The following is a 20,308-nucleotide window of genomic DNA, read 5'->3' on the forward strand; positions in this document are numbered from 1 at the left end:
CTGCATTCAAACCATAAAAAGATCTCTCTTAATATACATTAAGGAACGGAAACACGCCACTGATTATACAAGTTACTTAATCACAGCCTCAACCAAAAACACTTCAGTTACAAGCTAGTGCCGAGTTTTCCCCGGAATAAAACCCTAACGAAAACTGTTTTGTACTGGTACTCACAAAGAAACCAATCGTTGACTGTTTACTCACTAAACTGAGGACAGTTTATTATGAGTGCCAAGAGGGGATTATGTAAATAACTATAACTTGCTCTCTAGCTATACAATTCATTATAAAATTACACCAGAATTCGGTAATACCAAGTATTATTTATATCATGGTGAGAAGCTGCTATCAAATTAGATATCTATAATTATAGAATTCAATCGTATACGGAACGAGGCTCAGACATCACGATGATATATGGACATGTTTATGCTGTCATGCAGGCTACATACAGGAGAACTAAGACCAGATCTTAACAAAGCTTCTCTGTGGACAAAAGAAGGGTCGCGAGTTTTAGTGGACTAGTTCAAAGCAGCCGTTTCAAACTCTCTGGATAGTACGGAGGTATGAACAAAAAAAAAAAGATAATCCATTCATGTCTCGATTTTTCTTGTATGTTAGCATCGTCATAATTCGCAGTACTTTTTGTTTAAAGAACGTTCTATAGCGAAGAAAATTTTGTGCAAGAATTTTTAGTTTAAGCTGGAATCCCTGTCCCTTGAATCACACAATACAAAAAGGAAGTGCCTCCTCTACATTGTTAACCACTCAGTAGGCGCCTCCACAATAGGAATTGGCTACCTAGGTCAATCTAACAGCGCCGTCTCTGTCCACCGGTGCTTTCACATCGCTTGAACTCCCCCGTGTAGCTTTTGTTTCTGACTACTCAAGAACTGTACCCATTTAATATTACAATCGTTTAAAATGGTCTCAACAAAATAAAATAAAACTCGAATTACGATTCCAACAGTTCAAACGTAATGAAAAAAAAATAGTTTACTGAACCTGCTGGGCAGATGTATCTCGTCTGGTCAGCTGCCGCGTTGCGATGGGAAGTGAAGAGTTGGTTTGGCAGGAAACTGTTTAAACCTAGAGGTGATTTCGCACCAGGAGGGAGGAGTGGAGGAAACCAGAAAACCTCCGACGGACAGAACCCAAGGCCTCTCAGTGAATAGGTGATGAGCGAGTGTTTTAACCTTACCATATCGGGTGCCTCGGAAGTGAAGAGCTGGCCGGTGTATTTAGGCACTCTCCTCTCCCATAACCCCTCTAGAACCTATATTTGTTTTCTTAAAAGTATTTCACACACAAGTTTTCACAATCGCTCGTTAAGCACGTGCGGCTCGAGTGAGGCTGCCACACAACTTACCGAAACAAGCACGCCATGTCCGTGACAGAGCAAAACCAACAGCTGTACTTGACTACACGTGACATCACACCTTACAAACCTTGACATCCAGTTCCCACAGCTCTGAATGCTGCAACACCACCTGTGACGTCTGATACCCTTCATAAGTATTTCTGCATTCAGATTTTTGTTTTAAAATTATCCCATCCTGTCTCCTAACTTCCAAGGCATCCGATTTCTACAAATCCAGGGAATAAAAACCATAAATTAAAATAGTTTCAATGTAACTTGTTCAAAGAATTTGGATACGAACATAAATAAGTCGTTCAAGAAGAAAACATCACTTACATTTCGTAACAAGGAAACATTCGAACACTGCTTTTGGCGCTGTGAAATGGTTGAAATAGCTTCGAACAGCTTTAAAAAGGAAGCAAATATGTATAACCTTATTCTAAATAAATCTGCCAAGTACATGTGTTTGGATATGACAATTTGTAAAACAGATAATATATTATATACTATTGTACTTGATATTTTATTTAAGTGAACAATAGAAGAGAGAAAAATGAATTAACAACACAATGGTTTTATTATTGCCTTTTTCGCTAAACCTGTGGATTGCTGTACAGAGGTGTTGTCCTGTGTTTAATGCAATTTGAAGAGCGAACAGTTTATCGAGCGATCACGTGGTTCCTTTATACGAAAAATATAGCACTACTGTTCGCACCTTTATAAAAATATTTAAATATGAGTGCAAATATATGTTTATTAACAACTGTATCTTAGGCCTGTTTTCTTTAAAAAAGATATCTATATACAACTTACTGTTTTTATAGAAAACATATTTCAAAACAAAAAGACTTTTTTTTCAATTTGGACCTAGTCTGCCTGTCTGTGCGTCTTTTTGTCTGTCTGTGTGCCTTAATTATCTGCCATAATTCTATAAAAATCTTACTGTTGACGCATTTTGTCAGGAAAAATAAAGAAAAGTCAACAACGGGAAAAATGCTTGCACATTTATTTCAAACTTTCCGCTTATAAATTAAACAGAAGGCTTGAGTCTGTTTATTTTAAGATGGTTTTAAAATATTGTGTCTTCAAAATAGAAACAAGGCAGTGATGTGGTCCCCTTCCCCCAACAAGACAGGAAGTCTCGATGCGACTGCTTGAAAACAACGGAATAACAAGTGTAAATCTTTTTTAGTCATTTTTAAACATCAAATCGACATTTCATTTGGAAGAGGCTACTGCGATCTATACAAAAGAAGCAATGGCTTAGCTTGACAATAATGCCTGCTTCGGAAAGATGTCGCTTGGACGGATTTTATCACACAATGATAGCAAGGCGTTGACGGGTCCTGCACAAAATCCACAAAAACCGTTTGTCGTCTGCACCATCTTCACGTTATTTGTCTCCAGCACAGAAGAGCAACGCTAGTCTGGAACTAAACGCACCTTCCGCTGTGGAGATTTGTCATGTGCGACATACAATGCCAATGCTGTCATGTTGGCTCCTGTTGACTGCAAGAGACATTCCTGATCACAACCACACACATAATACATTGTCAAAATCTCTGCCTTCTTCAACAATTCAATTCTACCCCTCCTCCGCTCCCCTGTCCAAATTCACTCTGGCTCTAAACATTCTTGCCCGGGTATACATGGACATAATTATACTGTAATGACAATAACAACATGTTTATTTGTAACCGTCGTCTGAAAAAGTTGTCGTTGATATTGGATTTATTCATTCACTTTAAGAATAGCATACGATGATATGACACGCAAGAAATTGTTTAACCTTATAGTGTGAGCACAAGTAATCAAAAATAGTAATGAACACAATAAAGTTTTTTTCTAAATCAACATTTTCACTTCGCCTTGACTATCGAACTTCACTGCTATAATCTTAATGCCGAGTGGTTACGGCTTGCTTATTGTATTTCTCTTGTTCAGGTTTGATGTTTTGATAAATATTAATCTCTGTACCTGTGTTTTTACTGACATATGGTGTTGAATGACTTAATGCATATCTTTACTTGCACCTGTGCATATTTGTGCTTATAAATAATTGTATTATTGCCTTGATACATATCTGTGATTGGGATGATTTGATGCATGTTTGAAAGTAAACAAAGTCATGTGTATCATAAATGCACAAATGTAAGTTTAAATACATGCATTTTACATTATGTATTATCATGTTGTACCCCTATGAAATTAAGCCAGAAGCCTGAATCATTAAAAATATCATATCGTATCGCATCTTGTTCACTGCTGTATTTATTACTGTTGAAATGTCACTAAATTTGTTTGCTGATATGAGTTGGTCAATGCGTATATGCATGTTATTTGCATTTTACCTGTGTACTTGTTTTGTTTTTTAGAAAGTGCACTAAGCATACTGTAAAATAGTATAGTATACTCTATTATTATTATTATTATTATTATTATTGGAATTAAACTTTCATTTTCATAAACTTTGATATATGCCAAGTGCAATATAAGAGACTGCGCTGTGAGCAAGAGTACAAAATTATTGAGCATGCGGAGAGTAAAGGTCTATTATGCTGAAAGATTAAAAATGAAGGAAGCAGCCAAAATGTCCCTTTTGTCATTTTGTCTACTTTTAGATTCAAGAGTTTTGAAAATAAATTTTTTATCATTAGGAACAACAATAATTAATAGAAAGCATAGCGTCTGAATGTCATATCAAGGATTTCTTAGGAACACACACACACACATCAAGGATTTTTTAAGGGGCCAGTTTCTTCTCGCACCGTTAAACATTTACTGCAAAAGTTATTAAACTTGATGCCAGGAATATCTGTCATCCATTACACTACCTCACACCACTTTTGTAAAAATATTTATATCCAGCATTATAAAAATGTAAGTTGTGATCAATTCCATCCTGTCGTTATATCTATGTGGGGGAAGCACGCTGTCTCGACACTTGAAGGCAACACACAGCTTCGAGTTGCAAACATATTGAACATCGAAAATATCGGTCTCCTTGATTAATATGTCACACAAATGTTAACACTGGAACAATCTAAATTTTGACTTATTGTATTGAAGTCTGCTGCCACTGCCAATGTTTCGAAGTCATGCTAACGGTGAGCTTCCATCACTCGAGGGCAAGAGAAGTCATTGATGAGAACTACGATGTTTAAAGGTGCGCACTGAACGGACCAGAGTTTGGATTAGGATAACTAATATCTTGTAATGAGGCAGATTAAGGTATTAAAATACTTTTTTTTCGTACTCGGGTTGACCTTTAACCGCTGGTGCTTCGGAGCAGTCATACATTTAAACGACTCCTAGCAACGGGTTCTATAGCAACGCGGTGCTAAATCTTTCCTAGGACACGTGTTGTGACACCACAGGACCTCCATCGTACAGGGGCATAGAACTGTCTATACAGTCTGTCTCAGGCGATTTGTCTGAACTGAACATACTGTCTTCAGACAAAAACAATATATCAGTGTCAGCACAAGTGGAAGTGCGCATGCGCTTAGGCACATACACAGCTTCCTCCTCTGTGACTTCCGCTGTCTCTGTCCTGAATATACTCCTCTTCAGAGGACGAGACCTTCGCTCACCAGTCGGTTGCTCATCGAGGACCTCAAGAACAACATGCGCTTCTTCGCCGTTTGCAAGAGAGTGATCGTCTGGATTCTCAAGAACATCCTCGCTTTGTTCTTCTAGAACAGACTGTCGCCTTGGATTCTCACCGACAAACGGACTTCGTCCACTGTCGGCAGATTGGTAATCAGAGTCTTCAGTTATATTCTGACTTTGTTTACTTTCTAAAACCGACTGCTGGCTGGGGTCTTCAAAGGCATCTTGACTCTCTCCAACTTCTATAAGAGATTTGGGGTCTGAGGCATCAAAGGGTCCCTGAAGTAGTCTGCTCTCTGGCACAGCTCTTTGACTTAAGTGCTGAAGGATATCCTGACTTTGTTCACCATCGGTGAAGGAGGTATGGTCTTGGTTCACAAGAGCGGTCGGGATTTGTCGACTCTCAAAACCTGAGTGCTCATCTGGGTTCTGAAATCCAACCCGCGATTCTTCATTCTCATGCAGGCGATGCTGGTCATGGTATTCAGACACACTTTGCCAGTCTGCACGACGGTCTTGATGACTTTCCGTATTGAGGACAAGTGGTCTGTGCCATCTGTATGAAGCTTGCTGGTCTGAAGTTCCATTTTCAGAAAGCCTGTTATCATTTTCGGCAAAAGAAGGATATCTGCTGAAGCCTGTAAAAGAGTTTAGACTTTCCTCACTGGTCTGAGGATTTTGGCCTCGACTGTCGACTGGCCTGAACACGGGTAGGTTGTCGGAAATATTCAGGTCTTTGCTTTGTGCAATGAGTTGATGGGCTTGAGTCTCTTGAGCAACATGTTGACCAGCCGTGTGCTGCGGTAAATCGTCAAACGCACTCTCACTCAGTGAGTCAGTAAATGAGTACTGGAGTGGATTGTGAGGAAGATGGCCTCCAAGACTTAAATCAAGAGGACGATGGACCGAGGTCTGAAAATTCTCGCTGCCTGGATCTCGCACAGGTCCACTATGAGTATCCTGAGCAGAAATAAACCGGTCGAATGGACCATAATCCTCTGGGCTACCGTTACTCATTGTGTTGACTCCAGACGCCCCCTCTGACAGATCATTGATCAGTTCCTCCCACTGAATCGGGCCTTCGTTCATACCTTCCTCAAAAATGGTTTTGATTGAGCTGTATCCGATCTTTCCCTCTTGATCCTCCACATTCTGGAACGGGAGAGACCGGAAGTACGTCCTGTCTACGGAGTTCGGTCCCACAGTCCCAGAGGAAAAAAAGTTCTGCAGACTGGGGGGTAGGGACACAACCTCTAAGGGCGGTTCATCAAACTCCGCCGTGTACCGCTTCTGCAACAAACACTTTATATCAGAAGGGCTTATCTGTCATTTAGGCAAAATTTTACATGTTTAAAATTGAAGTTTATGACACAACATTTTACTCTTTACCTTTGGGATTTTAAAATCATTATTGTAAAATTGTCATCTTTACTTAATGGCGAACTGCAGCTAGCAAAAGTTCACAAACATCGACTTGTGCTAACAATAGTGAAGTCGTTCTTCGTCGTCGGCTACCTCGACATCTTCATCTGGTATTTGGGTATCCGAATCCCTACATTCCTCAGGCTCAAATATGTACTTCAAAACTATAAAAATTTTATATTTTTCTTCGCTGGCCGAGTAAAATAAATTAGGATCTTCAAAGGGGTTTGACACACCACTGCGCATTATTTACGAGCCCAGAGTACACATCAACCACCTGGGATGTAGCACATCTGCTCGAGGGAGGGAGATTTTGCAGGACTTGCTGATTACAGGTGCAAGTCGCCAGCCTTGAAATTAGATAATAAATAAATGGTTGTGTTTCAAACTCTGAAATTTACAGAATATATTTATTTTGTCTCTACCTCCCAGGATCTGTTTATAGCTCTGACCACCCGGTGCAGTCTTTAAAATTTAGGAAGGAAAACTGCAAAAACTTTGCCCTCGACGGGGTCGACATACCTTCCAGTGGCAGCCACTCAGATGATTGACCTGCTGCAAACAAAAAAGAGAGAAAAAAATCCATCAAAAACGAACGATAATTAAAATCTCGGTCACATTTTTACACATTTCGATATCACTAATCGTTGGAAGAACAATGCCATAGTGAGGTAAGTCTGGGAATTTCTGTGGCACATACACTGTATTTCTTCACTATTTTCTGCAAATGCCTTTAGTGCTAATGTCAGTGATAGTTTCTCAGTGCCACTGACTGAAGGGGTAGGGGGAGTGTGACTTGCTGGTGTTGAAGGCTGAAAGTAAGTGAATGTCTTTTGTAAACTAAAGTCCACTTTACCTTCACTTCAGTCAAGTTATCTTCAATGGTGAGATCAATAACATTGTCGTCGTCTCCAGTGAGATCAACAATATCCTTGGCATGTTGTTGTCTGCCTGTCAGACCGTCGATACCATAAGTGGCACCGTAGCCCCCGTAGCTCGATCTCTCTGGTTGGTTTGTAGATTCTGTCTCCAACAGCAATCGAGCCAACTCTGCCTGTAGCAAGAAAGACAACATCAGCCTTAAGAAAAATGAGAAGCTTTACAACAAATTTCCTTCACATCACAGAACCTTTGAACTTCTCTGTAAACCGCGTACAGCTGTCTCGTTTTCTTCTCTGAAGAAGTAATGTATTTGTCAAGGGACATTTCCCGTGTCTTACTGATGACCACCACTTCCTGGACAAGTACCAATCTCTCATGTACATTCGCAGACGCCACTGCTCACACTATTATATGTAAGTTTAAAAATGAAACACATAAGATGATTTTATTTATCAGTTCCAGCACTGACTGTATAGACATATACAAAGACACACCCAGACATGTGTGAGCACTCATACACGCATGATGGACACTCACTCACCTGCTCTACTCACAGTCCCCACAGACACTCAATATTCACTTGTAGCTCGTGTCACAGCTGAGCTCAGTGAGGTTACTGCTTTCACATAAAAACTGTTTCTCAGGTAATCACAGTATTTTGTTCTCTTTAAAAGATTTAGATAATTTCTCTTGTAATAGTTCTCTTACAATGAAGCTTTCTTACCTTATCTCTGTAAACGCTGTAATCATAAACAGAACCAAAGCCATTCTGGAAATCCCCTTCTTCTTCCTTTTCCTCTTCCTCCTGTGGCACCTCCTGGGTGAACATCAGATCATGGTCGCTGATTCCAAAAATAGCTGAAACACAATTGAAAGGTGTTGTTATGGGCACCTGGTATTTCTGACCGACTGCTAGCATCAGCGGGTTTTAAAAAATAATATTCCACGTAATAAAAGACAGAGTACAACTGCGTTATTTTCAAGTTGAAAAATGAAAAATTCCGTAGAATGCAGTTGGGTTTCAGTGATTTTTTTCCCAACATATTTTCCATTATTTGTTGCATACGTCTTTTGGCCAGTGATGAAAAACAAATTTCAAATTCGTCCACGACTTACAGACTGAGCTCCGAAATAGAATGGAAGCCAGTCAGCGAACCACTGATAATACGACAACTCCATTAAGGTGAGATCTCTAGTGGGTGTTGATGTACACATAGGTAGGGAGAGGACTAAGTAATCACCACAGTGGGGGTCTCTAGTTGCCTGATGTACACACAGGTAGGGAGAGGACTAAGAAAGTAACCTACGCAGTGTTCTCAGGAAGGCGATGTGCTCATCCAACTCAGGGTCTCGCCGGCGGTCCATGCCGTGCATCCCCTGCAGCTGCTGCTGTGTGGTGGATCTGAGCGGGTCTCCCAGGCTGAACAACTCGATCAGCTCCTGCTTGGTGAAGTACCTGAAAAACATTGTCACCAGCCCCGGTTTATCGCCATTTCACACCAACTGTAACAACCTCCTTCTCTCTGTCCCTCCCAATCCATCGCCCAATAGTCACATTTTGCTTCGACTCTTAATGATCGTTTTACTTTCTTTGTTAAAAAAAGTATGTTTAATGAATATTTTTATGTTTTTGTTAATGATCTTCAAACATAACTTTTTGACTGGGTGTCCCATGTATGCTTCTTTGAAAACTACTTTCTGATGGTGTCTTCAAAGTGGGAATCTTCGAGTATAAATGTTCTGACGGTGTCTTCCATGCAGGAATATAAGGGCGAGATTTTCTGTCTCAATTGAATAAATATTTGAGAGATACTTTCTGATGGTGTCCGACCTGTACGGATCTTTCAGCATGGCGCTGTCTCACCTGAATGTGTATGTAATATAAATCTTTGAGCGACACCTTCTGATGGTGTCCGACCTGTACGGATCTTTCAGGTGAAGTTCTGGCGATGTCTCACCTGTAGGGATCTTTGGCGTTGCCGGTCGTCTGGCGCGTGATGGAGTCCTTGAAGATCTGACGGCGGTAGATCTTCTCCTCCACCGTACCGCACGTGATCAGGCGGTACACCACCACATTGCGGGTCTGTCCAATGCGGAAGGCGCGGTCCACCGCCTGGGCGTCCGTGGCAGGGTTCCAGCTGGGGTCGTCTGCGCATTACGTCACAAGCAAGACTCGTACAACGGAATGGACAACTTTCCCAGCAATGTTAACTGTTTCTATTTTCTCCTTTCATTTCTCTTCCCTGCTTCTATCCACTCCTATCTTTAGTTCTTTTAATTCTTTTGCTTAGTTAATTAAGTTTTAGTTGAGTGGACAAAGGCGATAATTGCAGGTGCGCTAATGATTTTAAGAATCCTCTTAATATGACACATACATGCTTAGTGACTTGTTCCCCAACATTTAAAAAAAAAATTCAACACAAAACTGTGTAAGTGGACAATTTTTCTTAAAGTACCTCTACTCTTTGTGTGTACAATGTAAAGAAATCTTCAGCAGCAACTCAATTATCGTTAAGTGGAAAAGCTAAGTAAAAACAGCGAATCTCACTTACAAATAACGACTCTGTCAGCTGAAGTAAGGGTTAGTCCAACACCTCCAACCTGAAACATTATGAAATGAAAATTGTCACCTGTGTGAATTACTTACGGAGGTAGCCTAACTTTTCTATAATCTAGTAATTACATGTGCAGCTGTTAAAAATAGGCTTTGCTCAGGTCTCTCACAAGCACAAGCGGCAAATTAGAAGGCCAGACAGTCCAACAGACAGTGATGGACGGATAGATAGATGGAGAGATTGACATTTATTAGTTGATCTTACTTCTTAGAAAATGTACTTAGTAAAAGAGAAAAGATTCTTCTTGATTCTATTGTTTTGAGTGGTGTACATCGATTGATGCTTTCCACATTTTTTGATAATGGGTAGCAAACATGTTGGAAGTACTTAGTGTTGTTAAGTGTCTGATGAATCTTACCTGGGTTGTGTTTCGTGGTGTAAAGTGTTTGGCAGATCTTACCTGAGTTGTTAGCAGGAAGACAGAGTACGTCTGGTCTTGTTGAAACTCTTGTACCCTCCTCTCTCTTTCTGAAGTCTGAGTTATCTTCCCGTCCAGCCGCATTATCTTGTGACCCTGTTCGGTGTAAGGGACGATGGCTGACATTTTACATGATGTATATTTTCTAACAACAAACATCTCAGGTTTTCACACACACACACACACACTATCTCTCAGAGATAGACTGCAATGTATTTTTTCTCCTTCCTTGGATACTTTTTTTTATGCCAGTCAGTGAGATCACTTCTCAAACAATAACAACTAAATCACAGGCAGAGTGAATGTTAAGGCTATGGGTGAGGAATAACAATACGAAGAAGTGACTTGGACTACAGACTCTGTTTTGAAGGACTTTCTGGATGATGTCCAGCATCTTGCGAGACTGCGAGAAGACAAGGCAGCGGTGGCCGTCCTGCCGGAGGTTGTCCAGCAGCGCGATGAGGACGCCCATCTTGCCGGCCTCCTCCACCAGCAGGTCGTCAGACAACTCCAACAGCCTCGTCACCGCGCTCTGCTGCGCCGCCGGCAGCTCCAGCTCCTGCTCGTCCAGCCTGCGCCAGGCAACAGACCAAAGTCACCGTCATGCCAACATCTTCAAGGCCCTCCATCAAAAGGCGCTTGTCATTAAGGACCCTCTCTCAGACACACACGTCTAGACCTTGTAATAATAACCGAAAGCTGTCCCTAATTTATTTACAGGCCGACGGCTGATGACAGGCACTTCTAGATTTGTTTGTCCCTTTGAGAATATTTTCAAATCCTTGAATGTTTCTATAGACGCGAACATAGACTAGTACTGCGTGCATGCGCTTGTTAGTGTATTCGTAAATTTCTTGTCTATCCCCTCTAGCCAAACTTGAATAGTCTCGCTATCCGGCGGAAAGAAGTATAGGAAGTAAAACGATGGCAACTCACTCTCGTCACACGACCTTTGCCCTCATAGCTGATGGCTTTTGTTGCAGCGCGCGCACTATTCATTTAATACATGTTCTCTGTACTGGAATGCCTAGAGTAATTATCAATGTTTGAAGTAGATAATAATAATACATGCAAGTTAGGTACAAGTCCAAATAGCTTGACTTATGTATCGTACGTGTATCCATGGAGACCCAGCTGATGGCAGGCCTTCACAGACAGGAGGCGAGGGTGGTCGCATATTTTTTTCAGTACATTGAGCGCCACCAGCGGGGAGTGAATCTTCATTAGCAGCTGGTGAACAATGAAAAAAACATTTATGACACAAAGCGTATTAAAAAAAATAAGAATGTAAGAAAGAGAGAAAAAAATACGGAAAAAATTAACAGAACGAACGAAGGCCTGGAGAGAAAGAAAGAAAGAGATAAATAACGAAAAAGAAAATCCGCACACTTGTACTGAGTTCAAGTTTGTACAGTTTACTACACTAAGTCTAACCTACCTCTTGAACGCTGTCAAGTTCCAAAAAGTCCCGGTATATCTTCACCTGGTTTTCAGACAGGTAAAGCCAGATGACCAAGTCGTTTTTATAAGTCATCTCCGGCATTCTACACACGAACATAGTGAGCAGAAGTGTGCATGAACGTACATGTAGCGGACAGAAGTAGTAGTAGTAATAATAGGATTTATAAAACACATTTCACTACACGGAGGTGAGCTCAGTCCACTTTACCAGATGTAAAGACCATAGTGATGCCACATGACAGAGAAGCGCATCAATCATACAAACACACACAGTAAACATACCATCGACCATTTTTACATGATACGTTATAGTACTTTACTTAACATTATAATGAATTTTACAAACACGATGTCTACAGAAAAACAGTAAATGATGATATCACAGACTATGTATTGAGAGCAACCTACAAATGTTGGGTCTTTTCGTGTTCACTAAACTATTGTAGCCGGCAGACAACTAGTATAAAAGGTTGGAAAGCACGTGAGAACACACAAGGGCTGCTAGTCTAACAAAAGATTTCAGACAGAGGGCGACATTTCTTAGTGCAGGACTAAGGAATGTTAAAACTAAACAAACCGCTAATTCAAAGCAGAACAAACAATTCACGCTCGCTGAGTGGTGGACTTTTCAGCTAAAAACTCATTTGTGGCTTACTTGAGAGTCTGCGCATCACACTGGCCATTCTCTCCTTCGCCACTCTTATCACCAGAGACATCAGCTTTAGTTCGGCGAAGGAAGTAAGGGCTTATTTTTTCCTTCAGACTGTTGGCCTTCTCTATGCCCAGTCTCCTCTCCTTCTGAGAAGCATCTCGCTCACGTGACTGCAACCATCAGGTGAAGGAAATACATTGCACTAGTCACAGGAACAGATTTGTTCACCAACTTTCATTTCTCAGAATAGCACGAGGGCGTGCCCGAGTCCTGGTGTTCCACGAAGCCACCTAAAACTAAACTGCTACAGATATTTCCAGGGGCAATCAGAACCGAAATGCAACTTTGTGAAGAGGAATTATTATTATTATTGTTATTATTATTGTTATTATTATTGTTGTTGTTGTTATTGTTGTTATTATACTTTTTTTAAAAGTTTTTTTAAAACCAGTGAAGCATCTTTTGATTCTATCATAAACGAAATGAAAAAAACTGACATATCAATCATTTTGTTTTATTACTACGGGTGATCTAGTGACCACCAACCGCAAAGCACTCCCTCATATAAATTTTATCTCTTCTTGCAATACACGGAAATGAAAGCTCCAATATTTTACCTTGACTATGGGGCTCTCGTATTCCCTTTTGAAAGACTTCAGTGACCTAAACAGTTTACCCTGGTGGGTGTAGTCAAAAAGTGTCCACAGTTCCTGTACAATGCCAAATAATTGTGTTAAACAAATGTTTCTTTAAAAAAAAGCATGATTATCTAATGAACACACAGCACGCCCACAAACATATCTAGTCACAATCAATGAAAGGGTGTTTCTGGATTTTTTTCACACAATGAAGCAAAATCAGCAACAGTCATTGCCGAAGAAAAAGTTAAAAATAGAAAGGTTGGATCACCTTAAGATTGTTCTGGATTGGAGTTCCTGTCATGATGACACGATGCTTGGCCATCACAGCGTTGACACCTTTAGTGGTCTTCGTGGGGTTCTTGATCTTGTGCCCCTCGTCGAGGATAACATAATCCTGGAATAGTCACGAAAACATAAACTGAGTCGCGTGCACATGGACTCACTCAGACACACATGATTTAGATATCATATAATTTGAGGTCTTTGGACGCAGTCTCAATCGATCAATCAATCAATCAAACGACTGATCAATCGATCTTGTGTTTTCTGTATTTGACTTTATTCTTCTTTTAGTACTGTTGTTTATTCTTTGATAGCTCATGTGTTATTTGTTTTTCTGTCCTTCATATGCTGTCTATGTTTCGTTCTTGTTCTTGAGCGCTAAGAGCATGCTCCTTAGGAGTGTTGTTGTTGTTGTTGTTGTTGTTGTTGTTGTTGTGTTGTTGTTGTTGTATCGTCATAGTCTGTATAGGGTAAAGGCCAGAACTTTGGATTACACAGGAACACTTACATGAGACATGTTGTCACATGTTGACTACAAACACACACAAAACTCTCACTCTATCTCACACAATCTCTCTCTCTCTCACACACACACAAACTCTTTCTCACACACACATGCATAGACTGTGGTTAGTGTGTTGGCGCTACTTCGGACCTTTTCAAAAAGAGTGCACATGTATATTTACTCATTTTCCCAGTTTATAGTGACAGAGTAAATAGTAGTTTATTTACGATTTTTTAAAACCAAACAACTGTTTTTTTTCTTACCCAAACAAAGTCCTGTTCATTTCGTTTAGACAGCTGCTGCCAGCTTTTGACCACGGTGCCATATGTGGTGAGGAGCACGCCGCCATGCTGGTGAACACTGTGCAGCGCTCCGTGACGATGAGTTCCATGAAACGACATCACAGCTATTCTCGGAGCCCTGTCAAAGGTCAAAGGACATGTTTTATGACCGGTCTGCTGTTCTAGATTGTGACCTCAAGGTCTTGCCCATATATATATATACTGCTTCCTGACTATATATATACTGCTTCCTGACATGCTTGTGATGTTTGCCGCCATTAATCTTAAACACAGTAAGAGTACTCTCGGCTGTCTACCATAAATCTTGGTGAAGGGATGCAAAGGGTCGGGGCAAAAGGCTTTGCCATACTCACCATCTCTTGAACTCCTTCTGCCAGTTGGCCATAACAGTCACGGGCACGACAATGAGAACACACCTGAGCATCCTCATCCCAAAAAGGCCTGACAGAAAGGCGATGATCTGTATTGTCTTGCCCAACCTACACATTTATTATGAGAATTTATTATATGATCATGGCTTTTCCACAAAAATTTAACTTAATCATTAACTTATTAATCATTAACTTCTCAGAGTCTGCTTCAAGAGCTTGCAACAAGAGAACGCTACTACCATTAGCTTTTAATGTCAACATGAGCTAACATCGGGGCTTCTTGTGACGACAGGTAGATGAGACATTAAGGAAGGCAGGCAAAGTATTTAGAACTGACCAAGCACTAAATGTAACTCTAGCTGTGTAATTACATGAGCCAGCACATCTAGAAAATGCACTACTTGTCAATGGCTAACAGTGATAAATGACAGATAAGACTCAAAGGAATCATATGTAATTTAGCATTTATATAGTCTTTCTTTTTACGAATCCATGTGTAATTTGACTTTAGGACCATCAAAGGTAGTCCTGCATGTGTGAACACTTCTGAGCTTGAGTCTTCCTTCACACTCAGCTCGAAACATATAAACTCTGGTCATAACATCCACACTGTACTAACAATATTCACACTGCACACCTCTCTTGCTGCACTACACTGTGCTCACAACATTTACACTCTGCTCATCACATCCACACTGTAACAACACCACAGTGCTCATTACACATGCAGCCATGCTTACAGCTTTGACAGCACTGTGCACTCTCCTCAGTTAAAAAAAAGAAAGCTGTGATTCTCACCCCATGTCATCTCCCAAAATTCCCCCTTCCGCTCGATGGTGTAAATCCCACAGCCAGCGAACACCCTCCTTCTGGTGACTGTAGAGGTTGTTGAAGAGATCTTGGTTCAAGTAAAAGTCAGTGCCGGGTAGAGGCACCCTCGCATTATCATCGCCGTCTGCATCTTCGTTCTCCTCTTCTCCATGGTCTGCGTCAGACTCCTGGAAATATAGTTCAGTGAGAGGCGCTCACTCTTCTTGATGGCTTGTCTAACTAGTGTTGGTAACATTGTCTATGAATGTTTTGTTTTGTCTACACTGCTGCTGCTGAGCCTGCGTCTTCTGTTACTGTTTATATGAGCGGTGATTTTACACACATAAACACACACAGGGAAATATGTCTACGTTCTTATTGTGAAACTACTGAACGCCCGGCTATTGCTCCCACTAGAACAATGCTTACAAACAAATGAAACATAACTCTACTCACCATCTCGCTGGAGAGACTGTTCGACTCCTCGGAGGAGTCCGAGGAGGCTTGCCTAATGATGTCACTCTCTTCCCCATCCTCGTGACCCCCGAGGTGTCCGGGGGTCGCGGGTGCCTCGTCTGTGGAAGATGAACTTTGGCTGGTGCTTTCCACCTCGTCGTCTTCCCAAGATTTAGATTCTGTTAGGATTTCTACTTTCTCTTCTCCCTCCTCCTCGTCTTCTTCCTCTTCTTCTTCCACCTCCTCATCCTCTTCAGTCTGTTGGATTAGATTGGTTTCCATGTCGTTCTGAAACACGGCTGCAGGCCCCAAGGTCTCTCCATTGTTGTCCTCAGAGGCGGAGACGTACCCGTAGGTCTGTCTACTGTCGACCACAGAGGCAGCAAGATATCCATAGGACTCGCCACTCTCACCAGCAGAGGCAGCAAGAGATCCATAGGTCGCTCTGCTCTCGTCCGCAGAGGCGGCGGCTTGTATGAGGATCTCGACCTCTTCTTCGCCCTCATGGCAAACGACTTTTCGAGGGCTCTCTGCTTCCTGTTCGTCATAAGAAAGCGCGGATCCTGAATTGTTCCCCGACTCTTCATCCACCGAGGCAGCGACCTGCCTTAAAACATCCAGTTGGTCCTCGTCCTCTTGACCAGCAGTTTGGCTGAGATTCGCCTCCCCTGTCACGCATTGTAAATGCAGATCTTCCTCCTCCTCCTCCTCTTCCTCCTCGTCAGACGTCGGGACCTCCTCCTCAAATATCCTAGCCTCCTCCTCCTCCTCCTCCTCCTCCTCCTCCTCCTCCTCCTCAGATGTCTTAACCTCCTCCTCCTCGGACGTCTTAACCTCCTCTTCAAATGTCCTAGCCTCCTCCTCCTCCTCAGACGTCGTGACCTCCTCCTCAAATGTCCTAGCCTCCTCCTCCTCCGCCTCAAATGTCCTAGCCTCCTCCTCAGACGTCTTAACCTCTTCCTCCTCCTCCTCAAATGTACCAACATCCTCCTCTTCCTCCTCAGACGTCTTAACCTCTTCCTCCTCCTCAAATGTCCCAACCTCCTCCTCTTCCTCCTCAGACGTCTTAACCTCTTCCTCCTCCTCCTCAAATGTCCCAACCTCCTCCTCTTCCTCCTCAGACGTCTTAACCTCCTCCTCCTCAGACGTGGTGACGTCCGTGCTTCTCTCTGCTTCCAGTTCTTTCCTGTCTTCACTCACGCGCGTGGCGTCTGCCAGGTGCGAGCGGCTGTCATCGTCTGATGTCTCCGTGAAATCGTCGCCACAACTCTCCTCCAAATCGCCATCAAACTGTAGCTCTGACTCAAACCCTAAAGGAATATTCATTGTCGAAGATGGCCACTTCAACCAGCTGACCGGCTGTGGAAAATGGCTGAACACTCCCGCCATCAACTGCGACCTCTACACGATGGGAAAAAGTAAAAAAGAAATAAGATAGCAATCAACCTAATTAAGTGAACGAAGTTTCTCTGAGAGATATGCCAACAAAACACTCCAGCTAAAACCAGATAAACGCATTAAAATATTTAAAAAATCAAACAGATGAGGGGAGAGAAAAAAGAAGAGAACAGAAATAAGAGACATAACTTCACGATAAATCATTGATATGCACCGGGCCAACCCCTGCAGGTGTGTGGTATCCACCCACATTATCTTTTGTAAAATGTAGTAATATGATGCCAGGTGCTCTCTATATCGTAAGGAACACAAATTAATGACACGAACCTGAAAACGACTGGTGTGTGTGTGAGAGTGTGTTATTTCATAGGTCAACATTTCCAAATTAGGGTAAAATAGTATTTTTGTACAGATGGAGAGGACCATCGACAATCTAAATACAAAATGGTGAACAGTTGCAAGCTAAATAAATATCTATATTATTGATATCACCACTCAGTGGTTTATAATAGTCCCCACCCTCCAACAGAGAGAGAGAAAGAAAAGGAGATAAAGTTAAAAAAAAAAATACAACTCCGGGCCCGAAGTGGGTCCGACTAAATGAGGACGTGCGACAAGATATCTTTAAAGGTCTGGACGCTCGCTAGCTATTTTTAATGTATCCTTAACGCTTAAAAAAATAGACCTCTCACAACGGTTTTCCCCACAAAAAAACAGCCTAACAGCAAAACATCAGACCGGATACACCAACCCGGTCAGATAGAAAGAGGGTGGAGAAAAAGATTTATATGACACAGAAGTTCGTGTGCGTGGATTTCGAAACAATTATTGATATACATGTATGTTTGCTTGCGTGCGTACGTGTGAGTGTGAATGTGTGTGTGTGTGTTTGACTACTTTGTGTGTGTGTGTTTGACTATTTTGTGTCATTGTGTGTGTGTTTGACTACTTTGTGTCTTTGTGTGTGTTTGACTATTTTGTCATTCTATGGTCTGTGGATGTAAAAATGAAAAATGTAGTTGCGAGACTGTCTTCTCTCTCCTTTCACTTATTTTGGATGAATGGGTTTGAACATCTTCTAGCAGCATCTTACTTTCTAATTAAAATACAGATTCTTTGTATTTTCAATATGTTTAAACCTTCTATTTATAAAGGTAATGGACATTTCTTATTTTCAGTTTCACATCGCAGTTTCACAATAAGCTGTTGTGTCATTCTAGCATATTTGAGGCCAAATAACATTTACCAATGAATATCCTTTCTTGTTACCATGACGAACCCTAATGTGATTCTGGGTGTGACCAAGCGACCAGAAAAGGACGGACAGAAAAAAAAACAACAACAAAAAACCCACACACTTAAATCTCAGAATATTACAGTGAAATCAGTGGACAAAATGTACATAATCTCAGGGATGTACATTTGTTAAAATATGAATTATTATTGTAACTGTTGTTGATATTAAAATGTCGGTTTAGGCGTAGTTTGTGTCTGTGACAAACAAACACCTAATTGATCATCAAAATAAAAAAATCGATAAGTAAAATCATCACCTGATAATTTCACAATTCGCCACACGAAAGTTTAAAATATTATCGTCCAAAACTTAACAAAAATTTACTCTGGTTACAAAACTTTTGGGGATTGCCATTGTCGTCGAAACCTACATCTTCTGATGAACATGACAGACTGTTGTGGACCTGACGGCCTTTCGCACCTTCCTCACCTGTCCACTCGTGCTCGTGTTCGACACAATTTTCAAGAAACTGTTGTCTACACCCACACCTTCCATCCCGTCATCCCGTTTTCCGGGAAACATCTTGTCATTGTGTTTCTGTAGTTCCAGCGGCCTGGGTTTCCCAGGTCAATCTGACACTATAGGGTCAAGATAGGCTCAATCTACGGATTGTACTACACAGACACTATAAACTGTCCTGTCGCCACATGTCGTGAAACATGAGCAGGTTGTGAAGCAAGTTGTATATACCAACAGACTGTACAGTGAAGCCTTGTAAAAGCCTACAGTCTCATTTTATACAGTCTACGAGGAAGGAAAATAAATAATAATAAAACAAACACGACAAACTGCGCATTGAGATTCGCTGACGATAATTCAAGCCAATGAGACATCGACATATTTCTTTGATGAACTGGCAATATTACTCAAACTAGTTACCGACCGGTTCATTAACTCAAAACCTACCTTGATCACACACCACACACGGAATCCAGCCAACCACCATAATCCATCGTCTCTTTTCACAATAATCTCAGTAAAAACCAACTTGTTCCTGGTTTGTTGCTCGAAGACCCAGACCAGAGCACAGGCAGCAAACTTTCTAGGAATACATCCGTGTGTCTGTCGTTGTAAACCACCAACCTGCCAACTTCCTGGTTGAGAAAACAAGTCAGCAACTCCAAAAAGAAATGTATACTTCACTAGATCACGAGCTGAGTAGGCTACAAACGACTAGGCTTATCCGGCCCAAGCCCTCCAGACTGAAGCCTGCCCCTCACCCTCACGAACCTCACTAATATCGAGGTCTGACTAATCTCACCCACTCGTCCTGTCAGAACCACGACGCAACGGGAATTCCCGGTTTTAAAAATAGAATCTAGCAACACATTGCCAGAAATATCCTCGGAGTAAACGAGAGGCAGTCGTTGACATTCACATTTCAAACACAGTGATCCATGTCGGCAAATTTGTGCTGCCTGTAATGTGACACCAAAGCCAGCAGCTTGGCTTTGATGTGGAGTAAGATTAGAGTAGGCAATGAGCGAGCTAGGGTGTGTATAACATCCGCCTCGTGCTGCCTACACTACGAATAGTTGCTACATCGTCGCGTGCGTGCGTGCGTGCGTGCAGTGAGCCAGTGCGTGAGACCGTCTTTACAAGGGAGGAGGTGGTGTTAATGTCACAAGAATAATGTTATCTGCAGGGAGCGGTGGAGAAAAAAACAAGGATGAATCGTACCGATAGCTGAGCCTACATTCAGGAAGTACAGACGGCGATAGTCAGCATCACAGACTGAGTCGAAGTATTTTAAGAAGGAGGTGGCGAAAAATTAATTGTAGTGGAGACAAAACTGGGAGAGAAGAGAGAAATGTTGCAGAGAA

At 41.6% G+C, this 20,308-nt stretch overlaps 1 protein-coding gene across 1 annotated transcript; it reads right to left on the reverse strand.

The window, feature by feature from the left end:
* Positions 1-2,351: 2,351 nt before the first annotated feature.
* LOC112561502 lies at positions 2,352-19,946 on the reverse strand. The gene is made up of 19 exons (XM_025234036.1): positions 19,392-19,946; positions 15,791-17,191; positions 15,323-15,522; positions 14,507-14,632; positions 14,115-14,271; positions 13,333-13,458; positions 13,041-13,133; positions 12,427-12,593; positions 11,749-11,854; positions 11,425-11,540; positions 10,669-10,882; positions 10,293-10,406; positions 9,830-9,878; positions 9,236-9,425; positions 8,585-8,733; positions 8,002-8,135; positions 7,252-7,449; positions 6,918-6,950; positions 2,352-6,263 (listed from the first exon to the last, which is right to left on the reverse strand). Exons 2-19 carry the CDS (start codon positions 17,177-17,179, stop codon positions 4,713-4,715), a joined length of 5,112 nt encoding a protein of 1,703 aa, XP_025089821.1. The 5' UTR covers positions 17,180-17,191; positions 19,392-19,946; the 3' UTR covers positions 2,352-4,712.
* Positions 19,947-20,308: the final 362 nt, after the last annotated feature.

This window comes from Pomacea canaliculata, linkage group LG4, assembly GCF_003073045.1.
Source record: "Pomacea canaliculata isolate SZHN2017 linkage group LG4, ASM307304v1, whole genome shotgun sequence".
Taxonomy (NCBI): domain Eukaryota; kingdom Metazoa; phylum Mollusca; class Gastropoda; order Architaenioglossa; family Ampullariidae; genus Pomacea; species Pomacea canaliculata.